The sequence below is a fragment of the Culex quinquefasciatus genome, chromosome 2, assembly GCF_015732765.1.
Source record: "Culex quinquefasciatus strain JHB chromosome 2, VPISU_Cqui_1.0_pri_paternal, whole genome shotgun sequence".
Taxonomy (NCBI): domain Eukaryota; kingdom Metazoa; phylum Arthropoda; class Insecta; order Diptera; family Culicidae; genus Culex; species Culex quinquefasciatus.
The window spans coordinates 117,931,900-117,959,740 of NC_051862.1; the positions used below are offsets into that span (position 1 = coordinate 117,931,900).

A 27,841-nucleotide genomic window follows, 5' to 3' on the forward strand; every position below is an offset into this window, starting at 1 on the left:
TTTTGTTGACTATTGAGGGCCTCTTGGAATCATATGAATTTGCTAAATATATTGTTCTCTATCGTCAGCTGTTTGTGTGACCCATGTAAGCTTATCTGGCGAACTTTCAAGTTTTTATTACGGATTTAATTTTCAACATATTTCTATATCTGTCCTTTGCTTTGGACAAAAATATTTAAAAAAAAACAAGGAACATAATTCAACTAGTTATGTAGTATTAATAATTTCAACATCTTCTTAAAGTTATTATTTGCCTTCGAAGCACCTTTGCTAGAGTTTGCTAGAAGTTTAATTTAAATATGATTGAAAATAAAGCAAACGATTTCAAAAAGGATTGTGTCTAATAAATTCGTTGATATATTTGTATTAGAATAAGATTATTTTGGTGAATCATAATATAATTTTGTTTTCATTTAGCATTAAAAGATACATTACATCGCCGATTTTCAGCATCTGGTCCCGTCTGTCCACTTCACTTACCCGCACTCGCTAAGGACTCTTTGCTTTGGTCAAGAAAGTCATGATGGTTGGCCTGCTCGTAGCGGTTTTCAATGTTGATTTGCTGCAAAAGCGCTGCTTGCGATTCACGTGCGCCCACTAAGAATACACTCTCCTAAAAGCGGATTAATTCAATGTGATTAGACGATTGCTCGAGGTGCTTTAATTTTTTACAAGAATATCTATTGCTTATTCTTAAGACTATACATTATTTAACGTTAGACTAGAATGGAATAGGGATAAACTTTCAGTTTCCAACGAAATTTGGAATCGCATTTTTTTTTAAAGGAAGAACAATGACTCAATAATATAGACGTCACATATTTCATAACCACAGGACACCTTAACAATCTTGACATTATACTTTTTAACATGCCCTTTTATCCATTTGACATACGTACGCCGGACAGCACAAACATATAAAATTTGACAGTATTGCAATTTTTACAGTTAGTTGAACCACTAGAAATAGAGATTTATATTTCATCCTGCATCTGCAACGACAAGTAATTGGAAGACTCAATTGAATTGTATTATTCAGTTTGTAAAAACCACATGATATTCAGGATCAAACCAAAAAATTCACACTTCAACAAAATTTGCTTCAAAATATATAGCTTACAAGAAATACAAAAATTGCAATCAATGTAGTGCATGTTTTGATGTTTGAATGCAAAGCCAATTAGTAGCGAAAACAATTGAGTCTGTGTTGCAAGAGAATGCATTGATGGATATTTATGTAAGCGCAAAATCTAAAAAAAAATATGTCTGAGGAAGAAAAATGTCTGAATTTGTGAGGAAAATACATTGACGATATAAATATGTATTGTTTTGCATCTCTATACAAAGAAGGCGCTTATTTTGCGATTTTATTTGCCATGTTTAATTTTCTGAAATGAGGTAGATTGTGGCTTCATTACTATTGTTTGCAATCAACTACTTTCCACATGCAGTCCATGTCACCAAGGCACCGACAAGAATGCTTGCAGGCCACTTTCTTAGCAATACAATATTGCGATTTTTGATTGCTTTTTCCACACAGTGAAAATTGAACTTCCTTGATTGTCGATATGAACCTAATGGAGATAAACCATTTGAATTTTCTTACGTAAATTCACACATAAACGACTTACGTGCAACAATACTTTGTCTATTGTTCTTTGAGCCAATTTGTCCATGATAAATTTTTGTAACTCTCCCTAATTTGTCCGTCAATTTTGATGGCCAAGGTAATTGGTCAAGGCAGATTTCTTTGTTCCAATCGGATTTTAGTATCAGGTCTGTCCCTTTTTCAGATGTGCATGAATGCATTAATCTAACACAATTTAATTGCACTGTGGATCGATAAAGGATGTTTTTCGGCTCTATCTGAAAGTTGTACTGTAAATGTATAAAATGAACTGTCTTTATAACAACAATCTGAACCGAAACATTTAACTTTTAAATTGCAACAAAAATAAACCAAAAAAAGTCATTAGTCAATTCCCTTAATCAAAGTTGTGTTTTGCATTGCAACCAGCAGTATTTTGCGTTATAGTTTGTTTTACGTTTGGTGATTTAATGGTGAACCAATGACTATGTTTTAGGCGTATTTTTGAAGTACATCTTACATGTGAATTGTGAAAGCAACGATTAACAGAAACTGAACTGTACCATTATCAATTTAATTGTTTTATTGTTAACACATTTAAAATAGTTTATAAGTTATTAACAAAGTAAAAAGAAGAATCTAAATTCCAAGCAATTAATTTTAAATGTAGAAATGCAATTGACATTAAACAACTTTATAAAATTTTGGACGAAAGTCTTATCAACTAAAATGAGTAAATTTGTGGTAAATCATCAAAATAATACTTTCCAAAAGAGCACTAAAAGAGGTGTAAATGTTTAGTACAATAAAAACTCAACAATTTTTATTGATAGTTTAAAGAAAAACACAATTTGGTCAAGTAAATACAGAATTCAAAAATTATTTACGGTTAAAGACACTGTTATACTTTTCATAAAAAGCTTTTCATCGCGACGTCATCGTTTCAAATAACGCCATAATAAACAGCACTGTTGTTTACAGAGATTTTGTTTAGATCACCTTAGGCCATTGCTAATTTTAAAAGCTGGGCTTAAAATTTAAAATTTAGTTTTTTTTTTTTTTTTTTGCCAACTTCTAGTCCCCTTACAACGAGCTTTCAAACAAAATGCTTTCAGTCAAGACAGGCCGTGATCCTTGCTTATTTTAAAAAATAATTTAGAATTACATTTTAAATATGTTGTACATGTAAATAAAAAGCGTCGTGTACTCAGAACATAAGGCTTTAACGTTAAGTGTAATAAAATAAGCAATCTAAATTCATGTTTAAAACCCAATTTGATGATAAAAAGTTCCGTTTTGAATGTTAAATCTACTCTTTACTCTTCGCTTCTTAGTCGTCTGACGGCAGTAAAGTTATCTGCGAAGATTAAAAAAAAAGAAATTCCTTCACAAATGGCGGAACAAAAGAGAGTTTCCATTTCTTTAGTTTTTTTTATAACTCCTCTCTCGTCGGCTTTTGTAACTTTCTTTATTTTAGTTGGAATTCCAGATATTATGTTTCTCTCTAGTTCTCCAGATACACAAATATGTATTATGTACACATGTAGATATGACAAAAAAGTAATGATAATAGGTATGTAAGGAGTTGGAGAAAGCCGTAGCATTATTTACAGAAAACATACATTAAAATTAAAAGTAACACTTATAACATTATGACAAAATCCAAAGACACACATCAAGTCCAAAAAACATATCGAAAGAATTTCACTTACTTTAACGGCCTTGTCCGAGAAAATATCCATCTTGTCATAAATAATGGCATGAATACCCAGGCTCTTGAGATGTTTGATAGTGTCCTTGCTATTGTTATCATCTCCCCAGCAAAATATTATCAACCCGTTGTCGGTTGCCATGTTCACCTTGAAAAGACAAAATGATCGTTAGTATTCATGCGGCATTTTTAATTGACACAATGCTACCTGAGTTTGATCGCGCAGCAGATCCTCGGTGTGCGCCACAATGCCCAACAATTCGGTGGCGCAAGCGTTCCGCACGGCCATCTCGATCGAGTTGCAGCGCGGGTCGTGATAGCTCGGATAGCGGCTCGTCACCCCCAACGTCAGGAACATCACCGGGTACAGGTTCTGCTTGAGGCGCAGCATCGTGCAAATGTCCGCATCGAAGCAGGAAAACACGATCCGCCGTGGGCCGGCTTTCTCTAGAACGACTTTCAGAATACAGTCAACGTAAAGGTTCGAGTCAAAGTGTAGATCCGCTTCCATGGTGCCGTTCTTGAGCTTCTGGGACCATTTGATCTCGATGTTGAATCCGCAGTGTGGATCGATCACGTCCAGAGCGTCCGCCAGTTGTGGGAAGGGTTGATGCTCGTCAAGATCCTCGTCGAAAAATTTCGCTTCGCGCGTTCTCCCTTCTACGACATGGTAGACCTGGGCTCGGAAGGGGCAAGTTTTAGGTTAGGATTTGTCTAATGAGAGGGGGTGTTACCTTTAGGTTCTTCAGCTGTTCCAAAGTCAACTCACGCATCGGCAGCTCGAGCATGTCGTTGGCCTCGAGGGTCGTTTTCCGTTTCAGCGATACATAAATATCAAAGTCGTGATAGATAACAGGCACTAAATCTTTGCTCAGCTGAACATCGAACTCAACCATATCAGCGCCGTGGGCAACGGCCTTTTTCAACGAAGCTATTGTGTTCTCCCTAATCACGTTGCCATCGCTGGCCTTGAAGCTCGTGCCGGAGCCACGATGGCCAACGTCCAGCCCGGTCCACCGTTTGTTCCAGTAACGTACGTACGACCGCTCGAGGTTGCACTTTGACGGAAGCAGAGGTGTTACTTTCAGGTACTCGATGCGCATCATTCCCAATGGGCGATGCTTGCTTGCACAGGTCACCGGAAGCTCCAGGATGCCCTCGGACTTTTTCAGAAAGTTTGGCAAGATGTAATGATAGCCCAGGTGATACGGAGGTTCGTCCTCTTTCGACCGCGAACTGTGCGTGTACAAATCAACCAAATAGGCCACATTTTCCGGCTCGGCCACCGTCACGTTAAACACTAGGAAATCGTCCGGATTGTAGGGACAACCAAACTGGGACTGCTGCTCGAAGACAGAATTTGGATTGCGCAGCGAAGTCACCTCGGTGAAAGCGTACGCCTGATGATCGGTGCCGTTTTCGCGCGTATCGTTCGACAGCGACTCCTCCAACAGCGCCGTTGGACTCTGGGATTCGGCATTGATGCGAAGATTCATCGGGGTTATCTGGAAGGACACGAAAACCTATGAACCCATGATCTTCACTACAACTCAATTCTACTCCTACCTTCACAAAGAGCAAACGATTTTTGATGCGCTCCTTCACCGCAAACGGATTGTCAAAGAACTTAAACTGTATGATGGTTTCGCTGGTAAGCCACCCCTTATCCAGCTTGATCGCACCGTCAATATCGCCGAGCGTGTCCAGCTTGGAGTCCTGCTCCGCCTTGCTGGCCTCGGCCGGAACGCTGCGCGGCGTCGTGTGCGTTTCGAACCGGCGCACGTGCACATTTTCGCTGCTGGGATCGACCGAGCAAATGAGGTAACGATACTGCACGGCAACGTCCTGAGGTAGATCGAGCTCCAGGCTCCAAACGTTGGTCTCGCCTTAAAATGAGAGAAGGGAGGGAGGGTCAATTGAAGCCAGGAAGCTGGCACTTTCGAGAGATAAACGATTTGCGCACCCCTCTTCAATTGCTCTCTTTTTTTAGTTGAGGGGTAATTGATGCCCTCTTCGCTATGGGGTGAGCTTTATTAGATCATAGTGCAGTGTTGGCGCGCGACTGGGCGCAATTTGCTTGTTTGATGCTTGCCGCGGTCGTTTAGTCTAGCGGCGTGCCTTCTGGTCAACGCTGTGGCCAACAATGTTATTGTTTGGAACAATTTGCATAATTAACTCTTTTGAATGAAAATATAGCATGAATACATATTTTGCTCTGCATTTTTCAAATTTTTTGCTTCATTTGATTTAAATTACTAGAATTCGCTTTTCAAAAGCGAACACATCGAAACTGGATCCACCAAGTCTGCAAAAAGCTCAATGTCACCAAAAAGACTCACAATCATGCACGTATGACGAATTAGCACGCGTGGTAACCTCAATACTATCGGAAGAGTGCGCGAAACTAATGCTAAGCGTGAACGAAATCTGCGCCTGACTTGCGTCGATTAAAGACTGGGGTTTCCCAAGTTTTGTGGTGTACGTAAAGGTCACCGTGCCGGGCACTTGAAGCTTTTTAAACCTGTTTGCGTGAGGCAGAGGTGGTCAAACTAAAGCCGTGTATTTTGATTTCGAAAATAAAAACGAAGAAAAATATTTTGATTTTAAGCTACACAGTGTAAAAAATCGTATAAATATTACAAATATTTGTGTCAATTTATTGTTACTAAACATGTGTAAATTAACATCCTTTTATGTGCAATTTCACACATTCCACATAAATTGCGGTATTTTTGTTTTGAAAACGTCGTAACAGCCTTCGCAACCTCCGAAACTAAATGGCAATTCTCGTATGTTTGGCAGGTTAAGCGCCTGTAACTTCATCCAATTTGCTAATTTCACTATTCATACAACTTATTTTGTAAAACTGTTGATGTAAAGTTGCTTAGTCACTGCCTATTGAGCTATTTATCACTCAATTTCAATTGAATTGAACGTCAAAGTGCTGCCGACATTAACTTAAACATATTTGCTACGGCCTAAATATGATTTGAATCAAAACTGGATGATTGAGAAGATTTGAAAATTGACCACCACTGGCCAATAAGTCCATTCTTTAATAGCGCAATGAGCAAATTCAACTTCCTTGGTGTTTGTGAACAGAATTTCATTAACAAAAACAAGCAGTTTTTTTTATTGATAAGAATGAAATCTCCTCTAGAGCAGTGTCTGTGCAGTATTCGTGAAATTATTCAGGACAGTAGTGGGATTGCTCTGGGATTCCTCAGCTTAATCAGTTGCCACAAGAGAAAGCTACCGCCAGCTCTCTCTTGGTTAGTTCGAAGGAGACGGTTCATCAGGCCTGTTCGACGATCGAGATGAATTTTTTGTTTAGTTTAGTAATAGTTTCAATTGGCTTTGCCGTGGGATTAAAAGTGAACGATACTTGTGTCACGCCATGTGATTCGCCGGGCAGATGTGTCCCCGTGAGGAACTGCTCCTACGCGCTCAAAATTGTTCGGAAAGAAAGCCCAACCTATCAAGATTCATTGTTTCTGGAGAAAAGTAGATGTGGAAAAGATAAAGGATTGCCACTGGTGAGTTTTACTCTTGTAACCCAAATACGATGGAATTAATTATTGTTCTGTTTTTAAGATATGCTGTCCGCACCTGTTGAATCCCGAAGATTGTGGTGCATCCCTAGGGAACCGCATTTTTGGCGGTACTCCAACCAAACTTGAAGAACATCCGTGGGCGGCAGTACTAATGTACGACACCGCAAGGGGTCGAATTATTCCGAAATGTGGTGGATCATTGATTAATGAGCGTTACGTTCTGACGGCAGCCCATTGCATTCGTAATGTTCCAGACCGATGGAAATTGTAATAACTGTAACTGAATACTGGCGATCGCATTCAATCGTTTCATCGAACGTGTTTCATTACAGACATAGCGTACGATTCAGCGTGATCGATGTTATCAGCGAGGTGAATTGTACAACAATAGAAGAGGAGGAAATTTGCCGTCAAGAATTTGGGGTGGAGCAGATCACGGTCCACCCGGATTACGACAAAGATTCAATCAACAAACAGCATGACATTGCCATCGTCAAACTGGCCGAGGATGTTACGTTCGGCAAATATGTTAAACCTATTTGTTTGCCATTCGACGAACTTGTTGCCGAAATGCCAATCGAAGATGAAGAATTCACAGTTACCGGATGGGGTCAAACTGAGAAAGGTACACCGATTTTCAAATTAATTTTGAGCAACGCTTAAATTGTTATGTTTTTCAGAAATTCTCAGCAGGTTTCAGCTGCACGTCGAAATCAACGGCAAATCCAACGAACTGTGCGAAAAAGTGTTTGGCGTGGCCAACGTAACGCTGACCGAGAATCATCTGTGCGTGGGGGGAGATGCCGGCAGGGACTCGTGCAAAGGTGATTCCGGGGGACCCCTGCTGAGACTGGTCGCGACGAACTGGTACCAGGTTGGTGTGGTGAGCTTTGGAGCGAAGCGATGCGGCTCGGAAGGCTTTCCCGGAATTTACACAAATGTGGCCAAATATTTGGACTGGATATCCGACGTTGTGAACGAAAACCACTGTCACAAAATGGAGGAGTGATTGTAATTATCATCAAGCTAAATTTGCATAGCAAAAAATCAGTCAAGACGCAATTTAAGAAATAAGACAATAATTTAAAAAAAAACAACCGAAAGCTTTATCGTGAAGACTTCCATCATTGTCATGATTTTTCCTTCAAAGATATAAATTTTGCGTCGCTTTCAATTTTTTGATAAAATTTCTTCAACAAGTTGTTTAGAATAGTGCCCTACACATGCTGATTCCTTTTGGTAACGATTATCCCATTCCTTGGTTATGGAAATCGTCATTAATTAATGATTGCCAACTAGGACTTCAATGACTGTGCCACAAAAGTATATAAATTTTGAAGCACAATTGATTTAGATCAAAAATTCCTTCAGTGGCTTCAAGAAGGCAACAACCGGCACATGCTGATACCTTTTGGTGCTGAAATTCGTAAAATTGAATTTAATACACAATTTCTTATAGTGATGATTAATTTTCTTTGAAAATGATCAACGGCTTCACCTTAATTTCAAGTCAATCAGCCTTGCATATCAAAATAATATAGATGAGTATTAATTTTCAATACAAGTGCTGAAAAGGTCAACTTTATAGTATACATTTGAGTGCTGAAATAGTAGTTCGACATATTTACACTATTTTCAAAAATGTTTGTTTTGTTAAGTGACTATTTTTATAAAAGTTATCAAACTACAGTCGACTCTCTGGTTGTCAATATCCAAGGGACCGTCCAAGAAGAGAATCAGTTTACAGAACGATGCAGAATGAAGACTCGATTGATTTTTTTCTTGATACCCAGCTATGGGAGAGAATCATGGCAACGTCCAGCAAACAAAAACAAACTAATGTCAAACACCCTTCAAAGCTTTGTTTCGCAAACAAAAATATCTATGCAAGCCATGAGAAAATGAAATTATTGACAACCGGGAGAGATTTTTAAAGCAAACAGAATCGAAGGGACCGTCGAGGAAGAAATCCTTCAATCAAGAGGAAATATCGAGGAATGAAGAGAATTGAAGTATGCGGAATGAAGGGACTGAAGAATTCATCGATAGATGGAGCAATATTGATATCGAGAAGAGAGATTTTTTATCACCCTTCGACGTTGTATTAGACGAAATGGCTTGTTTTCTAAGGTGGCCCATTCTGCCCCGGCGGGTGGTCTATTCTGCTCCGCACCCTGGAAGAAAAACACATTTTTTTAAATTGCTTCAAAAATAGTTTTAAGCTGAAAATTTTTATCAACCAAGTAAACAAAATTCATAAATTTGTAAGTTTTGTAACTCTTGTATGACTAGTCCAAAGACTAGCTCAGGTTAAGGGCATGAGGCACTTAGGGTTAATCTAAGGGTCGGCTGCGCTACGGTGGTCAACAGAGGAGATCGCGGACAAGGGACTAAAACGTTCACTTTCTTTACAGGTCGGGTTCAATAATTTAATAAATTCTAAATCAGTTTTAAAGTGTTTTATTGTAAGTGTATGTGTGTGTAGGAAAAGAGGGGGGGGGGTTAGACGCTGCCGGTACGTACCGCTGCTACCTTGATGACGACGACGACTTCTTGGCCGAATCCTTTCGGCCGGCGAGCGCTCGCGTTCTGGTGGACACCGGTTCTCCGGAACAGTGTCGATGGTGGTGGTGGTGTAGAGCACGGCTGGAATCACAGGCCTTCCCTCTTTGGCGCAATCGGGCGACCTGGGACCTGCCCAATCTGGCCAACCCGAGAGGGGAATAACGCTCCTTGGGAATAAGGACCAGTTCCGGCCCGAGCGTGCTCCTTGGTGATGATGGCCACCCTGGCCAGAGCAAAACGTTGATCCTTGACGGGTTAGGCGTAGCAGCTGGCTCCTCCGCTCTTACTGCTGCTAGGCCGAGAGTGTGCGATCGGGGTGACGGACCAGCTTCCTGCTGACCGACAAAATGGCCGTTAAACGGCAACACAAAAGGTCCTGTGGACGGGGAGTAGTGAGTGGATTTCTAGCCGTACTTTTTAGCGTAAGTTAGCTAGTACATCGTCCTTTCTGCAGAGCCGTACTGCAGGGCGTTGACATACCTGGGCGATGTAGGGTGCTTCGCGCACAATTTCCACCTTGCACTCACTACTAATTTTAGCTCTACGAATTAACGTCTTGATCGCACACTTGCCTGAAGGGAATAGACCGATGGCGGCCTTCCCTAGATTCCTTTAAGCCTCCGATGCCAGTGACACGGCATGACGTCACAGAGGGAGGTCACACCACCCTCTGGAGTCGTTCCATTTTCCACCCACCGGAGATGGATTCTGTAGTTTGTTATTCTTGTTGATATTGGTCCCACCTTGTTGTTGTGTTGTATCAGTGTGTTAACAAATTGTGTTTTTCAATCGTTTTGTACCAAATCCCTACTAGCTGGTTTATAATTTCATTTGTTTCCCTTTTCCCTACTAACCATAACCTTAAAGATCGTGAACGTTCGCATTTAAATATTTATAAGTTAAGGAAACCTGTAACAACGGTTACAGTTTTTGTAAGGTTTTCGGTACATTTTACCTAGGCGGACAATTCTGCCCCCCCCCCCGGCCCCTACTGTTCGGTTCTGTTTTTTTTTTTTGCGAAGAAAAGCAGGCCGTTTGGTCATTCCTCTCCCAGAGATTTCTTTGTTATTCAATTATCTGAAGTGTATTGCGAAGTTTATCTCTTGGTTTTGTAAAACAGATCAGGAAAAGGTGTATTTTTTATATTAGAAATTTGTTACATAATATTACGCGCAGAATTATGTTGCAAAAATAGATGGAAAACCTGCCTATTCTGCCGCTCTTTCCATATTCAAACACTTTCAACAGAAAAACCACAGATAGGGTATATGGCCCTATTTTGGACCTACTATGCAAAGCGTCAACATATTTCGCATAGTTCTCAGGAACGGTCTGACTAATTTGGCTCGTTTCAGGATTGTTTTGTGCCTTAATTTATGCTTAACAAAGTGTACTATTGAAAATTTAAAATAATTTAACCATTCCATTGTAATAAGCATTTCAAGTAAAACATTTTTTGGATGCTTTTTGGACTTATTGAATGTATTTTGGAGACATCGCTGAACCTATTTTGGACCCACACTCTGATTGGTTGAAATTTAGACAACTCGAATTGCGACGTGCGGCGGCAACACGCACACTTACAAAAACTCGGTTTGATAAACCAAAGGGCCTATCCACGATTATAATTTGGAAAATATTTATTTCAGAAATTAAACAATTATGATGAAACAATGGATTTGAATTTGAAAACGTGTTTTAATCATATTGAATGGAAACTCACGCATCTTTAGCAGGTCTCTGTCCTATTTACAATTTGCATATTCTTATGACCTAATTGTTCAAGCATTAGAACATTAAAGACAACCCGTTATTACTCGCAATAAAAACACCTTATCTTAAATTAAATACAATCAAGAAATTTAAAAGGTAGATTATAGCTTTTAACTTGGTGTGAAACTTTCTCATCTGTCATGTTAAACTTTACAGTTGCTTGACAAAAAGTTTAACTACATGTTGCACTTTAAAAACAATGTAATATTTGAAAAAATCTTTGTTTGACTACCAGGGTGCCTTTGATAGTCATAGTTTGTCTTGTTAAAAGCAGATTTGAGGTTTTCAAACATTATTTTTACTTCGAACTTACCATCACTTATGTTGCTGATATAATTTTTAAGAAAATCATTTATGTTAATACTTAGTTAATTATGTTTATAAACTTTTCAATATGATACATATAAATTTTAGGTAATATTGTTAAAAATTCAGAACTTTGCCTGAAATTCGTTGAAACTAGTTTTGTTTATTAAATTATGGATTTGAATTACATGTATAACTGAATTTAAAGAATGAATCAAAAGTTTTCACATTTTATATAAAATTTGTTTGTGGGTCTCGTGGCGCAGGGGTAGCGGCTTCGGCTGCCGATCCCGATGATGCTATGAGACGCGGGTTCGATTCCCGCCTTATCCACTGAGCTTCTATCGGATGGTGAAGTAAAACGTCGGTCCCGGTTTCTCCTGTCTCGTCAGAGGCGCTGGAGCAGAAATCCCACGTTAGAGGAAGGCCATGCCCCGGGGGGCGTAGTGCCAATAGTTTCGTTTTTTCATAAAATTTGTTTTACTGGAAATGCCATTAAATTATGAGATTTTTTAAAGTTATGTTTCAAAAACAAATAATATTTAATAATATTTTTATTACTTATTTTACCTTTTCCTAGTACCCTTTTCCTAGTAGAAGATTGTCCGAAGAATCCGAAAATGCATTCCGTTTTACGATTCAAAATCATGTTCATTGAAAAAATCATGACACGTTGAGAAGATGAAAACAATGCTATTTATCAACCTTTTCTTAGTTGTAGTTAACTAACTTTTTAAACTTTTCAAAATTTCATGAAAAGTTCTTCATGAGGTACTTTGAGCACTTCTCTACCACGGTCAGTATGATTCCATACCATTCCGTACGTATTCAATTTTTACTCTTCATTTTGCGGAAAAATATCAAACCTATGAAAGTCACCCCGGCTATATGTCTCAAATCATAAAATCCATAATGTTAACATTGCATTAACCTCTTATGCTTATTTTTTTCGAAGATTTTTATTTTTCTAGCTGATTTAATTGTGTTTCTAACATGATTGACACGGTAAAATTTAAAAGTGTAATTTATTATAAACCAACGCTGCCAATTGTGAAAAAATCGTTATACCTGTATTTTTTTAAAATTATACAGCAATTCCCCACGAAAACAGCATGGAAATAAACAAAAGTGCACGGATCGGGCTCAAAATTTTTGTGGGGGTTCCCTGGCCGAAATAATTAGACCCTTATTTTTTTGTTTGACCTTTAGGGTGACCTACGCCGTGTTAGGGTGATCTGAAAAATGGCAATTTTCGTCGATTTTCGCAAAAACCACTTTTTTCAAAAAAATCATAACTCCTCGCCATTTCAACCGATTTCAATTGTCTTATACGCAAATGAAAGGTGATAAGTTGGCCTATCAAAGAAAAATAATAAAAAGTTTCAAGAATCTAGCCTTACATATGAAAAAGTCGAATGAAACTTTAAAATGCCGTTTTCACGGTGTCTGGACCAAAGAGCCTATGTCTGGAAATATTTTTATCGGAATCCCCGAACATTTTAACATAACATACTAAAAAATGGGAGGAGTTCATCAACAGGATTCCGAGATATGATTTTTTGAAAATAAAATCCGCGTTTTTCGACGCGCCGCGCGCAAAAACACGAAAATGACAAAATCGCCAAAAAATCAACTTTTTCCACTAAAACTACGATAACTTAAAAATTTCAGCGATGACCTATACATGTCTGGATTGCGTCTTTCAATTACGAAAATTTTGGTACCCAGACATGTATAGGTCATCGCTGAAATTTTTAAGTTATCGCAGTTTTAGTGGAAAAAGTTGATTTTTTGGCGATTTTGTCATTTTCGTGTTTTTGTGCGCGGCGCGTCGAAAAACACGGATTTTATTTTCAAAAAATCATATCTCAGAATCCTGTTAATGAACTCCTCCCATTTTTTAGTATGTTATGTAAAAATGTCCGGGGAATCCGATAAAAATATTTCCAGACATGGGCTCTTTGGTCCAGACACCGTTAAAACGGCATTTTAAAGTTTCATTCGACCTTTTCATATGTTAGGCTTGATTTTGAAACTTTTTATTATTTTTGATAGGCCAACTTATCACCTTTCATTTGCGTATAAGACAATTGAAATCGGTTGAAATGGCGAGGAGTTATGATTTTTTGAAAAAGTGGTTTTTGAGAAAATCGACGAAAATGGCCATTTTTCAGACCACCCTAACACGGCGTAGGTCACCCTAATGGCCAAACAAAAAAATACGGGTCTAATTATTTCGGCCAAGGATCCCCCAGAAAAATTTTGAGCCCGATCCGTGCACTTTTGTTTATTTCCATGCTGTTTTCGTGGGGAATTGCTGTATATATAGATAAATATGCAAAAATCATATATATTTTCCATATGCATATTTCTCTGATTAGTTAGCAATACGTCTTAAAAGCCATCACGATCTCCGACACATTTTTGATTTTTTTTCTGAACCAAACCAAATTTTGTTTGTTTTCCAGTAAAGAGCATTTAAAAGACGTGCAGATGATAATTCAAAGCATTTTTATTTATAATTCGTAAACTGGTCGAGAACTAATTGAAAAATTGATTTGTTTACAACTAGCACTTAGGATCTTTTAAAACTAACTCAAGATTTTTTTAAATTTAATTCATACGACTTTTTCAAAAACCACTCGTAAGCGATGTTGACAGCTCCTGTCACGGTGACAGCTGACGATTTAATGAACTAGACCCTTTAAGTTTTTCAATCATTTCCCCTTCAATTCCAACAGGGTAGCCAGTTTGCATTTTTTGAAGCAAAAATTAAAAATATATGCGGCTAAATTGGTGATAATGATGTTTAGACAAAAATAAATCAACATCAAATTCAAATTTTGGGATACTTTGCAATCGGTCCTAACAATCATCCAAATCTCTAGCATCAATTTGCATTTTTATCGTTTAAAAAACATATTTTCATTGTTTCTGTTAATCATTTGCTTTTTAAAGCTTAGGTTTCATTCAAATAATTACAGTAAAGAAATTCAATTCAAAATATTAAATTAAAAAATTTCAATCAATTTCAATGAAATATCGAAATAAATTGATAAACAAAACTGGCAACACCTTGTTATGCATGTGTTGGTGATAGCCTTGAACCGACGGCAAAGTAGCTCCAAAAACTGATCCAACGCGGCTGATTTGAAAAATATTTTGAAATGAGTTTTTTTCGATAATAGAATAGTTATTTCAATGGTTTAGTGACGGAAAACAAGAAAGAATTAAATAAGCAACAGTTACATTGCTCGGAAACCGGACGAAATTGCTTGGTGTCAGAGCAAAACAGAAAAAATCATCAAGGTGTCGTGAGCCAAATCTGATAAGCAACGAGGCTGGAATTTTGGACCTAATCGATGTGCTAGGAAAATGAAAGGAAGTTCGAATGGCGTTGGAAAAAGTGGCTGAAAAAGAGGAAATAATCAAAAATGTTAACATTTTTGGAAGAGGTAAGATACAAAACGATCCTGCCTACACTTTCTGTTGGTTGGATTCAGTGAATTCGTACTTTAAAAGCCTGAACTACCTCGATTAATAAAAATAGGTCCAAAATAGGTACTAGGTCCAAAATAGGGTCATATACCCTATATGCACACCTATTTTGTGTTTCTTTGTATAATTGTTCCAGCTGGTCCCCATTTACCTTACCTATTTGTTCCTCTTCATCCTTGTTAGCAGAATAGCAACTATGTTAACAGTAGAAAAAAAATTAGATAGGTAAATTATGCGTAGAAGCCGAAGACTTTTTTTGAAATTCGGCTGGAGGCAAGTTATTACAATTTCCATTTACTTTGGAACTTATTTGCATCAATTTTGACTTACATAACTTCCCAGAAAACAAGGGTTATGACACAATCGTCTTGATTGTGCTTTCCCACTTGCTTATGCATTATTATGATTGATACTGGAGCAACGTCTCAATCGCAGGAATTATTGCACTGGTCAGGATTTCCACTGTGCTGTGTACAAGCATGCATACCGCTCGGGTAGCGCGCTTTATTTTCTCGGCTTCATTTGCCAAAAGAGCATCATTTTCGCGCTGTGATTCGCTCGGACAAGTCACAAGTTCTATGTGAAATGGCAGGAGGTCGCATCCTAATTGTCGTCACACTGCTCCGGTTAGGCGCCTACAGCTTGCGGCTAAACGACCTGTGCTCTACCTTCGATTCGCGGCTAGGTCGCTGTGTGGCAGCAGAAAGTTGCAGTCTGATTGGTCGAATCCAGCAGCTGGCACCTCATCTCAGAAGTTCGGCCGATTCGTTCCTGCTGATGCACAGCGAATGTGGTTCGCAAGGTCATCGCGGGGAAAAATTGGTGAGTTGAAAGGGACACATTTTTGTGAGGCAGTATTGAATAATTGTTCGCTAAATTATTTGCTCTAGTTTTGTTGTCCGATACTCGCAAATGAAGAAAAATGCGGAACCAATACGATTGCTAATAGGATTCACGGTGGCACTGAGACTGAATTTGGAGAACATCCGTGGGCAGTACAACTGGTTTATAAGCTCGGTGGCAATCGCTATCAGTCGCCTTGCAGCGGAGTGTTAATAAGCGAGCGTTACGTATTGACTGCAGCTCACTGCGTTGAAAGCGTTCCCAGCAGTTGGAAATTGTAAGCTTTTAGTGCGTGAATGATTCGCGTACAATTAGTACAAACTTTGTCATTTCCAGAGTTCACGTACTAGTGGCAAAATGGGGTCCCGACGATTGCGTCACAATAGAAGAGGATCGCGTGTGCAGCCGACGGTACGAAATCGAGCAAACAATCGTTCACAGCAGCTTCGACAAAGATTCGATAAGTCTACCGAATGATATCGCCCTGCTGAAGCTGAAAGAAGCAGTCAAGTACGGGAAGTACATCCGACCTGTCTGCTTACCTCTCGAGAGGAGCATACGAAGTCTACCTGTGGACAAGGAAGAGTTCACCGTCGTAGGATGGGGACAAACAGATGATGGTTAGTGGAATCTTCGCGAAGGCAATCTCAACTCAATAGGTAAATAATTCAACTCCATTCTCTTTAACCAGGTACCAAAAGTAAACAGCTGATGCAGGTTGTGTTGACCGGAAAGCCCATCCAAGACTGTCGAACGGTGTTCAATCCACGAAAACTAAGCATTACCGATATGCAGCTGTGCGTTGGTGGCGAAGAAGGCAAGGATTCCTGTCGGGGTGATTCGGGAGGACCGTTGATGAGACAGGTTCGCGGTGTTTGGTACCTCGCCGGGTTGGTTAGCTTTGGGGAACTTCAGTGCGGTCACAAGGATCATCCCAGTGTGTATACCAACGTGGCTGAGTACGTGGATTGGATTGAAGACTGTGTGGCCGAAAGCCAATAGTCCAGGAAACATAAAAATCTTATCGATACGTTCTCTAGAACAAACCGAGCAAAATCTACAAAAAATGTATAAATTTTATTTTCCGAAAAAAAATCGCGGGTTTGGAGCTGTCTGTCTCTGTCTCTGAAGGGTTGTTGCAAAAAGATGTTAATGGTTGTTAACTAATACCAAAAAAAAAATCAAATTCGCTCTATGGCATTGCCTTGGAGTTCTCGATTGCGAGATTCCTACTCGAAACTAGGTGTCCGAAGGCTTGATTGTTGAGGCAATTGCAAACCTCTTTTTACACCTACATATGCTTCCATCCACCCCGGGATTCGATCTGACGACCTTTTGATTGTTAGTCCAACTGCCTACCAGTAACTCCACCGGGACCGTCTGGGATCGAACCCAAGCCGACCGAGTGCTGAAAAAATCAGGGTTTTCAATATAATTTTTTTTTTTAATTCCGAAAATCACATTTGAATAGGATTTTCAGTGTATTTTCCCCGCTTTGGCGTCCGTGTCTTCAACACCTAAACTCCCAAGCTCGAGAACAAGGGGAATTTTTATAAATGCTACTCTTTTTCTCGAGCATGTGAGTTTAGGTGTTAATCACGTCAAAAACCAAAACAGTGTCCAAAACTATAACTAAAGAGTGCTATAATGAAATTCATAACACTGTTTTTTTGTAATGAAAAGTTGGTCATTCCGTCACTTATGACAGCAAAATGGTTTTTGAACGGATTTGCAAAAACAAAATGTCGTGATCCACGCGTTCTACGTGAAGTTAATCAATAAAAAAAATCAGAGCAAATTCTAAAAAATCTAAGAACGAAGTAGATAAAAAACGTTGATATTAGTAGCACTTTTTGCTCTTTCATTCATTTATTTCTGGCAGCTTTACCTTCTTGGTCATTCGCCCTTGCCACTTTTTGAAATAAAAGAATCGATCATTTTTGTAGTTGAAATTGGAGATAACCGGAACGGGATTCGAGTGGTGAGGGTCCAAAAATTGCCCTCAGTTATTTAACCCCCCCCCTCCCTCCCCCTCCTCGACCTCGGACAGAGCCGAGGGACAAAAACTTTGAAAAATATATGCATCGGTCTAATTTTCTTTATATTGTCTGTTCTATTTAAAGATAATTGAATTTTAAAACTTCTAATGCTCATTTTCTCCGCATCAAAGAAAACTTCCCTCCCAAAGCGCCTTGCCGTCGGAAGTGGGAAGTCGCGCGTTGTTTTAATTTCTTGTTTTTGTTTTAATAAAATGTGCCTTCATTATCATCTGTGCTTTCTGGTCGATCGACGAAGACGACGGAGCAGATGCCGACTCATTCCAGCATCAGTTCACGGACTGATCTTGAAGGGGGCTGACGAACGAGCCGCGCGCGTATCAAATATGAAGTGGTTGATTTTAAGGTTGTTATTGCAAATGTTAGTTGCGATAGTTTGCGTTAGCGGCGTACTAAACGAAACATGTACCACAACGTCGCTGCAAGTTGGGCGGTGTGTTTTGCCGATCAATTGTGAGTACGCGTTGAAAATTTTGCGATCAACTTACATCTCGGACGAGGAATGGTACTACCTTCACAACAATAAGTGTGGGACGATTCGCGAAGGGAGGATTCCGAAACCACTGGTTTGTGTTGATAGGATGTGTGGTTGTGACAAGGAAGTTAAAAGTCTTGCTGGCTCGTTCTAGATATGCTGTCCAGTGGTTTCCAACGTGCCATCCTGTGGTGTATCGGTGAACAACCGCATATTCGGAGGCGAAGAAACGGCATTTGGGGAAATCCCATGGGCTGGTTTGATTCGGTACAAAGTGGGCAAAAACCGATTCGCTGCAAAGTGTGGATGTACACTTTTGAACTCTCGTTGGGTGCTGACGGCAGCTCACTGCATTACCAGCGTGCCCAGCAGTTGGAAGCTGTAAAGAATCTTTTTTGTTGCAGTTTTTTTCTCCAACAAACATTTTAACAAATACATTTTATTGCAGTCATCGTGTCGTATTTAGCGAATGGAATGCGAATAAAAGAGCTCCGTGCAATCCTGAAGTGACTGAAACTAAACAATGTCGAAAGGAGTATTCCATTGAGGAGCACATCATTCATCCCATGTTTGAGAGCGATTCACTTAGCATGCGTCATGATCTCGCCATGATCAAAACGGAAACCGAAGTGGAATTTGATGATTACGTTAAACCCATTTGTCTTCCGTTCAGCAACAGAATACAAGAACTTCCAATTGATGGAGAACTATTCACTGTAACCGGATGGGGGCAAACGGAGCTCGGTATTTTTGTTCAGCTGAGTTGTACTTCCATTGAAACTGATTTGATTCATTCGTAGATAATAATTCTGGAATCCAGCGTCACGTAGAAGTGTTTGGTAAAAACAACAGCGTTTGTGATAAGGCTTTCGTACCGATTGGAATAACTCTCACGGAGGACCAGATCTGCGTCGGCGGAGAACGCGGAAAGGACTCCTGCCGAGGAGACTCCGGTGGCTCGCTGACACGTCAAGATGGACTCATCAACTACATTGTCGGAATAGTGAGCTTGGGGGCGCAAAAATGTGGCACCAAAGATCATCCCGGCGTGTACACCAAAGTGGCAAACTACTTGGACTGGATTGAAGAAGTTATGATCGCGTAGAATAAATAAAACTATTAAGCCCCACCCAACAAATCTTACCTTCTTCCGGTTGCATCTGGACACAGTGTTCCGACTCCCAGTTTCCGAGTGCGTCACAACTTCCGGTAACAGCAATGGTTTCGTCCTTCAGCAGTCCGTAGGTGACTAGCACACGGAATTTGTAGCGCCGATCGCCGGGTTGTTTCGGCGGTTTTGGCCTTTTGACTGTGCTGCTGCTCGACGCAGCACTGTTGACCGAGCCATCCTTTTCCTCGAGAAACCACCAGCGTTGCATGTTGATATCTGTTAGGGGGACGGGACGGGAAAAGTGTGAAACGATTGAAAGGTGCACCTAAGTGGTCTTTTTTTAAAATCATAAACAACTATTGGTAAAAAGTTCATTTTTTTTTCAATTTTAAATTAATACGTTTATCAAAATCGTCATCAGTTTCTGTGAAAATCGAAAATGAAATTTAATTATAAAGTTGTTAAATTTATTAACCACAGAAATTTTAAAGGTCTTTTTGGAGTCCCAAAAGTTTTGGAACGATTGGTTTAGTGCCCACATAGTACAAATCAATTTGCATGGAAAACCCCTATATTCAGATTTTAATAGTTACAAAATCATGATTCAAGCTATACGAAAATCGTACTCTTATTTATGTTGCTGAAGATCTCATGGCCGGGTCCACTCGTGTAGTGGTCAGCGTGGTAGCCTCTCACCCCAGTAAGGCCTGGGTTCAATCCCAGACGGACCCGGTGGCCTTTTTCGAGCCGAGATTTGCCTGATCACGCCTTCTATCGAATGGGGAAGTAAAACGTCGATCCATTTGCCTAAAAGAGGTTTCGGGTGACTTACCACACATAACTTTCGGACACCTAGAAATGAGCAAAAAGTTGCAACAGAGACCACAAAAGACCCGGGGGTCGTTAAAGTGGATTGCTTCGCTTTTTTATAAAGATCTGTGTACTATTGGGCACAGCAACTTTTCAGTTCATTTTGGGGTCATGAACAACTCCCCAAAGTTTGGCAACGATTAGTTTAAAGCGATTAATTTTTTTGTGGGAACTTGCATGTGAGAACCCATTTTTTTGGATTTAGAAAGTTTAAAAATTCACGTTTCACGCTATATTAAAAACGGACTCATATTCGGATGCTCTTGAAGGTGCTTTGATCTACAACATTCCCCAAGAGAGTATGTTACTAACCTAAACAAAGATACAACAGCGTATTCTGAAACGTTATTTTCTTCTAAATTACTCTAGTGACGAAAGACCACATTTCGGTTAAAGTAAACGAAGTAAGTTTCTATTCATAGATTTCGTTGTTAACATTTCTTGTACCTGCATCCTGGCCGAATCGGGGAATATGGAGCGAATTAGGACAGCTGTTTAACCTTGTTACTGCACAATATTAGGATATTTTCGATTGATTTCGGATAGGGAGCGGCCGTGGCTGACTGGTTACGGTGTTCGCTTTGTAAGCGAATGATCCCGGCTTCGATTCCCATCTGCTCCCAACGAGAAAGTATAGGAAAATATAAATCTTGAAACTCTGAACATGAACGAAAAATCAAAGTCGCTCGAGGCGGGGTTCGATAACCCGTCCTTTGGATTGATAAGCAAAAATGCTAACCACTAGGCCATCGCGACTTGGTGAGCTATAACTGGAATTAGGAATACTGTTACTACCAACTATATACGCGCTGGGTCCTTGTCCATTTGACAAGGGTTCGGAAGTTCTAAATAACGTTTGAACCCGATTAGGGCAAACGTTCTTCAGGGCGGGGCTTGTCGATAAAGCTGAAGTACCTCGCGCTCGGCTAGCCAGCGTAGAAATGGGTCACCGAAGCTCGGCAGAGCTAACACCTTCCAAATGCCTATGCGAGTTATTTGCATGTATATAATGTAGATCTAAAAATACATGGAAACAACTCAATTTGTAAGAAGCGGCCGCGTGGTCCCGTTTGGTTGGTTGCACACACACACACACACACACACACATTTTCGATTGGTTTCGGATAGAACAGACACAGAAAAACAAAAATAGTGCATCGTTTAAATATCTGAAAAAAAATATGAACTACGAACATTTTGCAAGAATTCAATGCTTAAAAATTCAACTATGTTTGGCTGATATAAGTAATTCATCAGATGAATTCTTCGAATCATGCCAAGTGTTTTCGAAAAATATTTTTAACCGGAATTTTCAAAATGTTAGGGGTAACTTGATCCCCTTTTCAACATTTTGAAGAAATCTTAAGCAAAATGTCTCTTATTCATCCAAACATTTAATTTTCTATAAGTTACAGATATTTCACATAAAAACTGTACGTTTGTTTTCAAAATATAACAAGTTTAGTATATAAAATATTTAAAGCTTAAAATATTCGTTTTGAGACTAAAATTGAGCATGTTTACAAAAGCTGGTATTTTTTTTACAAAACTTTTGAAAAATGGTTCAAACTGCAGTCAGTTATGTACAACCACTAAATGTACGAAAACTCAGCCCAATTAATTAATCTTGAGGCTGATTCCAGTGACTGTAAAAGTGTTGGGATCAAGTCTCCCTAAACGCACTTTTTTGAACAATTGATTGTTCGCAGGGGCAGGGGGGGCAGAATGGGCCACCCTTGGTTTTTGGGCTTTAGAATGGATTTAGACCAACCGTAAGCCAAGCGTCCTATAAAAGACGTCAAATAACATCTCCATACCGAAAACGACGTTTGAATTCATTGTACTTTTCGAATTATGAGCAAAAATGTAAATTTATTGACAAAACCACGCAAATGTTGTTTATTTCGAGGTTGTTAAATAAGCTTTCTCAAAATTAGAGATTGTTTGAAAAAGTTTGCTCAATGTTTATAATGTCAAATCATTTAGAGGCTTGGTGGTGGAAAAGTTGAATTAAAATCCACTTGGGGGCAGAATGGACCACTCTTTTTCTGCCTTATTAAAACAATCAAAAATTACGAAATTTGAGCTAAATGGATTATTTCACTCCTGTTAGCTACACAAATCACGTTTAATGCAACATTAGTTGATTTTTTATTTGTTTTGATGATTATTTGCAGTGTCCTATTACAACATATTAACACTATTTTCAAAAATATTTGTTTTGGTAAGTAACTATTTTTATAAAAGTGGTCTAACTTCATGGAAACTATGTTAGAAAGGTCCCTAAAGTCATATATTATCTCCCTTCAACGTTGTATTAGACGAAATGGCTTGTTTTCTAAGGTGGCCCATTCTGCCCGCACCCTGAAAAAGAAGTCGAAAAAATATTTTTTTTAAAGTGGCTCAAAAATAGTTTTAAGCTAAAAAAAAAATCATCAACCAAGTATACAACACTGAAGGGAACATCCCAAAGAATAAGCCTACTTTATAAATTTGTGTGTATTTCTATGGTTTTTGGAGCATTTTACTTAAGTGGGCCATTGTGCCCCCCTGCCCCTAAAAATAGTATAACATTAAATTTAACGTCAAAAGCGTAAGGTTTTTGGAGTTGAAAAGTTTATCAAACAATTCATGTATAAAAAATATTTTTTTTGAATAACTTTTGAGTGTTTTCTATAAATATAACAAGGAACAAAAGATCTCTTGGAGGTTTGCAACACTTTTAAGAAAAATGAGTGTAACTCATTCTGAACATTTATTATTTTTTTTCTCTGTTTTCTACAATAGGGGGATGGCGTCGCTATTTTTAGACCACGTTTTCCACTTTTTCTCATCGAAAACAACTCCTTTATCGACTTCATTTTGCTGGGCGAGATAGGACGCTGTTTATTTTTAGACGATGGCTCAGCACTTTTCCACTCTTGCACTTAAAAAAACCAGATGGCAGCACGATGTAACGCCACGTCCCTATGAGTTTTAGTAAATTTCGCACAAATTTCTAGATCAAAGCTAATTGCTTTACCCACATGCTGACGAGATACAGGCTTGGGAACAAGTGTCCCCGGGGATCAAGTCTACCAATCTTCCCCTACGCGGTAGGGTGTTCCCTTGGTCGTTTGTTGTGATTGGAGGATTGTTTGCTTTTCTTCTGATGGTTCGGCTGAGGGGGCATGCTTATTAATTTCTCGTCACTCCATACCTTTAGTGACGGGAGTAGGGGGGTCTACACGAAGTGCCCCAGTGTGCAACAGGTGTGCATTAATGCAACCGATGCCTCTCCACGTGTTCGCCGTCTGATATGTGGCGTCGTGGTTTTCACAAAGCCGTCATAGCATACTAAGGAAATGCGATGCTTTTGAAGGATGAATTGTTGATTCTGGAGACACCGAACGTCGATTTAATGCGCACCTCGGGGATAGAATGGACAAGCCTAATTCCTTTTGGAGTGTGTTCATTGGACCATCCCCTACAAACCTGTCTTTATTCCGAGTGAATCCATGTTGTTCCCAGACCTGTAGGAGCGATTGATGGAAAAGCACAAAAATCCCATAGTAATTTATATGTAAACTTCTAGCGGTTCAGCCCAATTCTCAACCAAATTGGCTGATATTTGGCATGAGAGTTCCTATGGGTATTAGGGTGTAATATGGTTGTATGGGAAAAAATAAAGTTGTCCAAATTTAGTGAGCACAGCAACTTTTCAGTTCCTTTTGGGGTCCTAAACAACTCCCCAAAGTTTGGGAACGATTGGTTTAGTCCTCACTTAGCGCAAAGCGATTCAATTTTGTATGGGAATTAGCATGGGGAAAACATTTTTTTTGGATTTTGGCATTTCAAAAATCCAGGTTTCACGTTATATCAAAACCGGATTCATATTCTAATGATCTGGAATGTGCTCTACAACTTTTTCTAAGAGAGTATGGTGCTAACTTGCTTCTATTAAAAGATACAGCGTCCTCAAAACTCGCCCTAAACGTGTTTTTGCTCGAAACTCACGTTTTAGACGAGTTTTGAGGACGCTGTATCTGCTTTCAGGAGCAAGTAAGCACCATACTCTCTTGGGGAAAGTTGTAGGGCACATTCTAGAGCATCCGAATGTGAGTCTGGCTTTGATATTGAGCATGAGCATGAGCATGAGAGATCACCCATGGTTGCCCCTCCGTTGCTGAACAGAACCGTAATATCCTTTCAGCACTACTGATTATAGGCTTCGACGATCTAGTGGTGTTTCCCTTATCAACATCATGTATGAATGCGCTGAAAAGATAAAACACCATGATTGCCAAAACAAGATCAGTTGCGAATAGGTAACAGTCATTGGCCACCAACGGCGCCCGCCATGTCAGTTTGTAGACCTCGATTGTAAGGGACGGGAATGTTAGTTAGCGCAGGTTGCTACTAGGGCAGCTGATTTACTCTGTGCTTACACCCCACGAGCGCCAGGAACCTGAAAACTTGTTAGTAGGATAGGGTGTTTGGTCAGGATTCATCATAGAAGATGATGATGCGACCCAAAATCATAGTGTTTGTTGAAAGATGTTATATATTATTCTCAAGGCAAACAATCGGATGCTGCGGATGAGACATTTCCCGTTTATCGGTTGTTAAATTTTAAATGAAATGGTCTAGTCTTAGACAGCCGGCTGTGGAAAGATAGAACCAAAATCATTTGTAATTAAAGAATGAAGGATTAAACAATGTAACTTTTAACTTGAGATGATTTTACGAGTTTTAAATGATTGATGTTTAGTGAGGTACTGATTAACGGTGCGAACGACGAGTTTCGATGTGTACCGAGCTGAAATGGTATGATAGGGTGTTGATAGGGTCAAATCAGACTGACTAGCTGTCATCGGGACCTTCACACGCACACACGCACGCCAAAAAAAACGAAAAACACACCGACGGCGGACGCGAAAATTCTACGACCCTACGGAAAGGGATCGCAAATCTGACTGGCTCAACTGTCATCGAGACAGCCAAAGCCAGCCGCACCGTCACACGCACACACGCACGCCAAAAAAACGAAAAACACACCGACGGCGGCTTTGATATTGCGTGAAACGTGGATTTTTTAAATAATAGAATTCAAAAAAAATATTTTTCTCCACTAAAAATTTATATGGAAAATTTTATCGTTTTGCGCAAAGTGAGGACTGAACCAATCGCTCTCAAACTTTAGGGAGTTGTTTAGGACCCGAAAATGAACTGAAAAATTGCTGTGCTGGAAAATCGATTTGGTTATTACACCCGAATGGGTATTCTCTACAAGGGGAACCTTGGTTTGCCGTAATATGAGAACTTTTTTACATACATGCATACATACAAAATCAAAAAAAAAAAAAATCAAACCATCCACTTTCACGACCCCCGGGTCTTTTGTGGTCATTATTGCAAGTTTCTGCTCGGACCTAGGAGTCCAAAGGCTTGAATGGGGAGAGCACCCAAACTTATTTTTACTCTAAGGAACCTTCCACTCCAGGGTTCGAACTGACGACCTTTGGATTGCGAGTCCAACCGCCGCCAGTGATTCTAGCGCAGCAGGCTTTGGTGTGTTTTTTGTACTTCCTACGCTTGGAATGACTTAACGGCCTAACAACATCTAAGGCCGGGACCGACGTATTACTTCCCCATCCGATGGAAGGTTGGAGCAGATGGGAATCGATCCCATGATCTTCCATTTACTAAGTGGACAGCTTAACCATTCGGCCCAGCCTGCTGCCATGTATTCTAGTTAGCCAACATTATTCAACTGCCCACTGAGAAGTTATCATGGAAAAAGATTCGTTTAATAAAAAATACTTTAACTATGCCTGATATGCCTTACAGCTGTAAGAAAATTTACTTAGACAATATATTATCATCATCATTAGTAGGCTGTCTAATCAATCAGAGATAAATACAACAATAAATGCTTAAAGCTAAGGACTTCTACAGTATTGCCACAGATAACAACGACCATTCGACTCGCCCGATAAACATTGATTCGATGGACACAGCAACGCCCAAACGAGTTGCAATAAAGTTCGTTGATTGTTTGAATCGTTTCATTCCCTGTTACATAAATGAGCGCTTTTCCGTCAACGAGGCAGCATAGTTTTTTGGCAGACCTCGTGTCAACAATCACGCTGGCTTAACAATTTTAGTGTACGATCGCGTTTCGCGCTATCGCTGCTATATCCTGCATTCGTAAACAATCCCGCGTGTCACCTGATACACTTTGATGATTGGAGGAATGTCTACGCTGCTGCTGGCTCGAGCTAGCCAAATTGAACTGGTTTAAGCTGTGTCACTATTTTCTTCACGAGCCTCTTAGTCAACAGATTTTGAGGGGGTATTCTTTCGGGATGCCATCGATCTATCAAGCAAATATTGAATACATTGTTGCCGTTTGAAAATGTGGCGTGATACTTGTGGTCAATATAACTAATTCGATTAATTTCGTGGGTTGTAAATAACCACACAAACCACCCATTGATAAGAGTTTATAAACCTTGGGTTTGATAATAGGGACAATGAACGGTTCATGTTGAATATTCTTTTAACTCAAACGAGAGATTTTGAACTGACATAAACATGTCTTTGCATTGCAACGTAATCCGGGTGATCGACTTAAGTGAATCAATACTGGGTTTATACTCAGACAAGGTCAGCAGACAATGTGGCGAGACTTATTTATCAAACCACAGCTCGACAAAGGTTTAGTGCCATGTTTGTCGTGCTCCGCAAAGGTATTCATTTTATAATAAGAACGTGTTTTTATCTTCTGATGCTAATTTAAAAACGCAATCCAACACAAGGAACAAAAAACTTACCTTGAAAAAATGTTCTTTAAATTTTAAATATAGCACCAGCTGCAACCAATTTCAAGTTCAAACCAGTTCAAAATAGTAGGCGATGGACAAAATGGGACGATGCTGTTTCCTCACTTACGTCACAGCAGTAATAACACAATTTTCACATCAAACTCGTACCAACACACAATAGTAAAACATTCCACTTCTTTTCTCGAGCAAAATTGCACAAAACAATTAACACCCGCCTTAAGATTGAGGTCACACAATTATTGCTTTAGCGTTTTTCCTGCTAGTCCCAAGAATAATCTTCGTGATCAGCACATCAGCACAACGTCCCAATTTGTTTCTTCCCGAAAGCAATCAAATTGGTTGCTTGGACTTTTCAGGTATCTGTATATTGCTTATTGCGAGATAAAATCACATTTCTCCATCGCTGTGATTGACAGCAGATTATTGCCGCCTAACTACCGCAGTGTAAAAATAAGCAAGTTGAACTGAAATTCTGCGTTGATTTGGTTGTCAACTTGGTTTGTTTTGAATATTTTCCAAAAAGTCAGCTGAAAACTCAAGGCAACCTTTGACAACTGCCAAAAATTTGTTCTGCGGTTGTCATGCGGCTGTCATGCGACCATTATCTTGCGGTCGTATCACCGCGCGTGAACTCTAATTATTAACGCCCGCAATAATATTTTC

The 27,841-nt window shown here is 39.5% G+C and overlaps 4 protein-coding genes across 6 annotated transcripts; 3 read left to right on the top strand and 1 right to left on the bottom strand.

Moving 5' to 3' along the window:
* LOC6041317 (glycerophosphocholine phosphodiesterase GPCPD1) lies at positions 1-27,546 on the bottom strand. Of its 3 annotated transcripts, none has more exons than XM_038257688.1 (7): positions 27,167-27,546; positions 19,515-19,757; positions 4,866-5,185; positions 4,034-4,804; positions 3,508-3,975; positions 3,301-3,447; positions 1-613 (listed from the first exon to the last, which is right to left on the bottom strand). In XM_038257688.1, the coding sequence occupies exons 2-7, from the start codon at positions 19,747-19,749 to the stop codon at positions 473-475; spliced, it is 2,082 nt and encodes a 693-aa protein (XP_038113616.1). In that variant the 5' UTR covers positions 19,750-19,757; positions 27,167-27,546; the 3' UTR covers positions 1-472. The 3 variants fall into 3 exon arrangements, with proteins under 3 accessions (XP_038113616.1, XP_038113619.1, XP_038113618.1); XM_038257691.1 differs by lacking the exons at positions 19,515-19,757; positions 27,167-27,546 and adding exons at positions 15,152-15,189; positions 15,326-15,408; XM_038257690.1 differs by lacking the exon at positions 1-613 and adding an exon at positions 627-992.
* LOC6041318 (CLIP domain-containing serine protease B15) lies at positions 6,499-7,916 on the top strand. The gene is made up of 4 exons (XM_001850546.2): positions 6,499-6,835; positions 6,894-7,120; positions 7,186-7,478; positions 7,534-7,916. Exons 1-4 carry the CDS (start codon positions 6,617-6,619, stop codon positions 7,860-7,862), a joined length of 1,068 nt encoding a protein of 355 aa, XP_001850598.2. The 5' UTR covers positions 6,499-6,616; the 3' UTR covers positions 7,863-7,916.
* On the top strand, positions 15,471-16,905 carry LOC6041319 (CLIP domain-containing serine protease B15). Its single transcript, XM_038257700.1, has 4 exons — positions 15,471-15,817; positions 15,886-16,115; positions 16,175-16,458; positions 16,530-16,905. The coding sequence occupies exons 1-4, from the start codon at positions 15,581-15,583 to the stop codon at positions 16,838-16,840; spliced, it is 1,062 nt and encodes a 353-aa protein (XP_038113628.1). The 5' UTR covers positions 15,471-15,580; the 3' UTR covers positions 16,841-16,905.
* On the top strand, positions 18,181-19,508 carry LOC6041320 (CLIP domain-containing serine protease B15). The gene is made up of 4 exons (XM_001850548.2): positions 18,181-18,461; positions 18,525-18,751; positions 18,819-19,114; positions 19,171-19,508. The coding sequence occupies exons 1-4, from the start codon at positions 18,222-18,224 to the stop codon at positions 19,473-19,475; spliced, it is 1,068 nt and encodes a 355-aa protein (XP_001850600.2). The 5' UTR covers positions 18,181-18,221; the 3' UTR covers positions 19,476-19,508.
* Positions 27,547-27,841: the final 295 nt, after the last annotated feature.

Bases quoted from the DNA above. Each gene is read 5' to 3' on its own strand.
- LOC6041318 (XM_001850546.2), top strand. From the start codon at position 6,617: ATGAATTTTTTGTTTAGTTTAGTAATAGTTTCAATTGGCTTTGCCGTG. The intron at 6,836-6,893 runs GTGAGTTTTACT...TCTGTTTTTAAG, and splicing joins AAGATAAAGGATTGCCACTG to ATATGCTGTCCGCACCTGTT. The intron at 7,121-7,185 runs GTAATAACTGTA...GTTTCATTACAG, and splicing joins GTTCCAGACCGATGGAAATT to ACATAGCGTACGATTCAGCG.
- LOC6041319 (XM_038257700.1), top strand. From the start codon at position 15,581: ATGGCAGGAGGTCGCATCCTAATTGTCGTCACACTGCTCCGGTTAGGC. The intron at 16,116-16,174 runs GTAAGCTTTTAG...TGTCATTTCCAG, and splicing joins GTTCCCAGCAGTTGGAAATT to AGTTCACGTACTAGTGGCAA. The intron at 16,459-16,529 runs GTTAGTGGAATC...CTCTTTAACCAG, and splicing joins ATGGGGACAAACAGATGATG to GTACCAAAAGTAAACAGCTG.
- LOC6041320 (XM_001850548.2), top strand. From the start codon at position 18,222: ATGAAGTGGTTGATTTTAAGGTTGTTATTGCAAATGTTAGTTGCGATA. The intron at 18,462-18,524 runs GTTTGTGTTGAT...GGCTCGTTCTAG, and splicing joins GGAGGATTCCGAAACCACTG to ATATGCTGTCCAGTGGTTTC. The intron at 19,115-19,170 runs GTATTTTTGTTC...ATTCATTCGTAG, and splicing joins ATGGGGGCAAACGGAGCTCG to ATAATAATTCTGGAATCCAG.
- LOC6041317 (XM_038257688.1), bottom strand. From the start codon at position 19,749: ATGCAACGCTGGTGGTTTCTCGAGGAAAAGGATGGCTCGGTCAACAGT. The intron at 3,448-3,507 runs GTAGCATTGTGT...TGTCTTTTCAAG, and splicing joins TGCTGCGCGATCAAACTCAG to GTGAACATGGCAACCGACAA. The intron at 614-3,300 runs GTAAGTGAAATT...ATCCGCTTTTAG, and splicing joins TCTCGGACAAGGCCGTTAAA to GAGAGTGTATTCTTAGTGGG.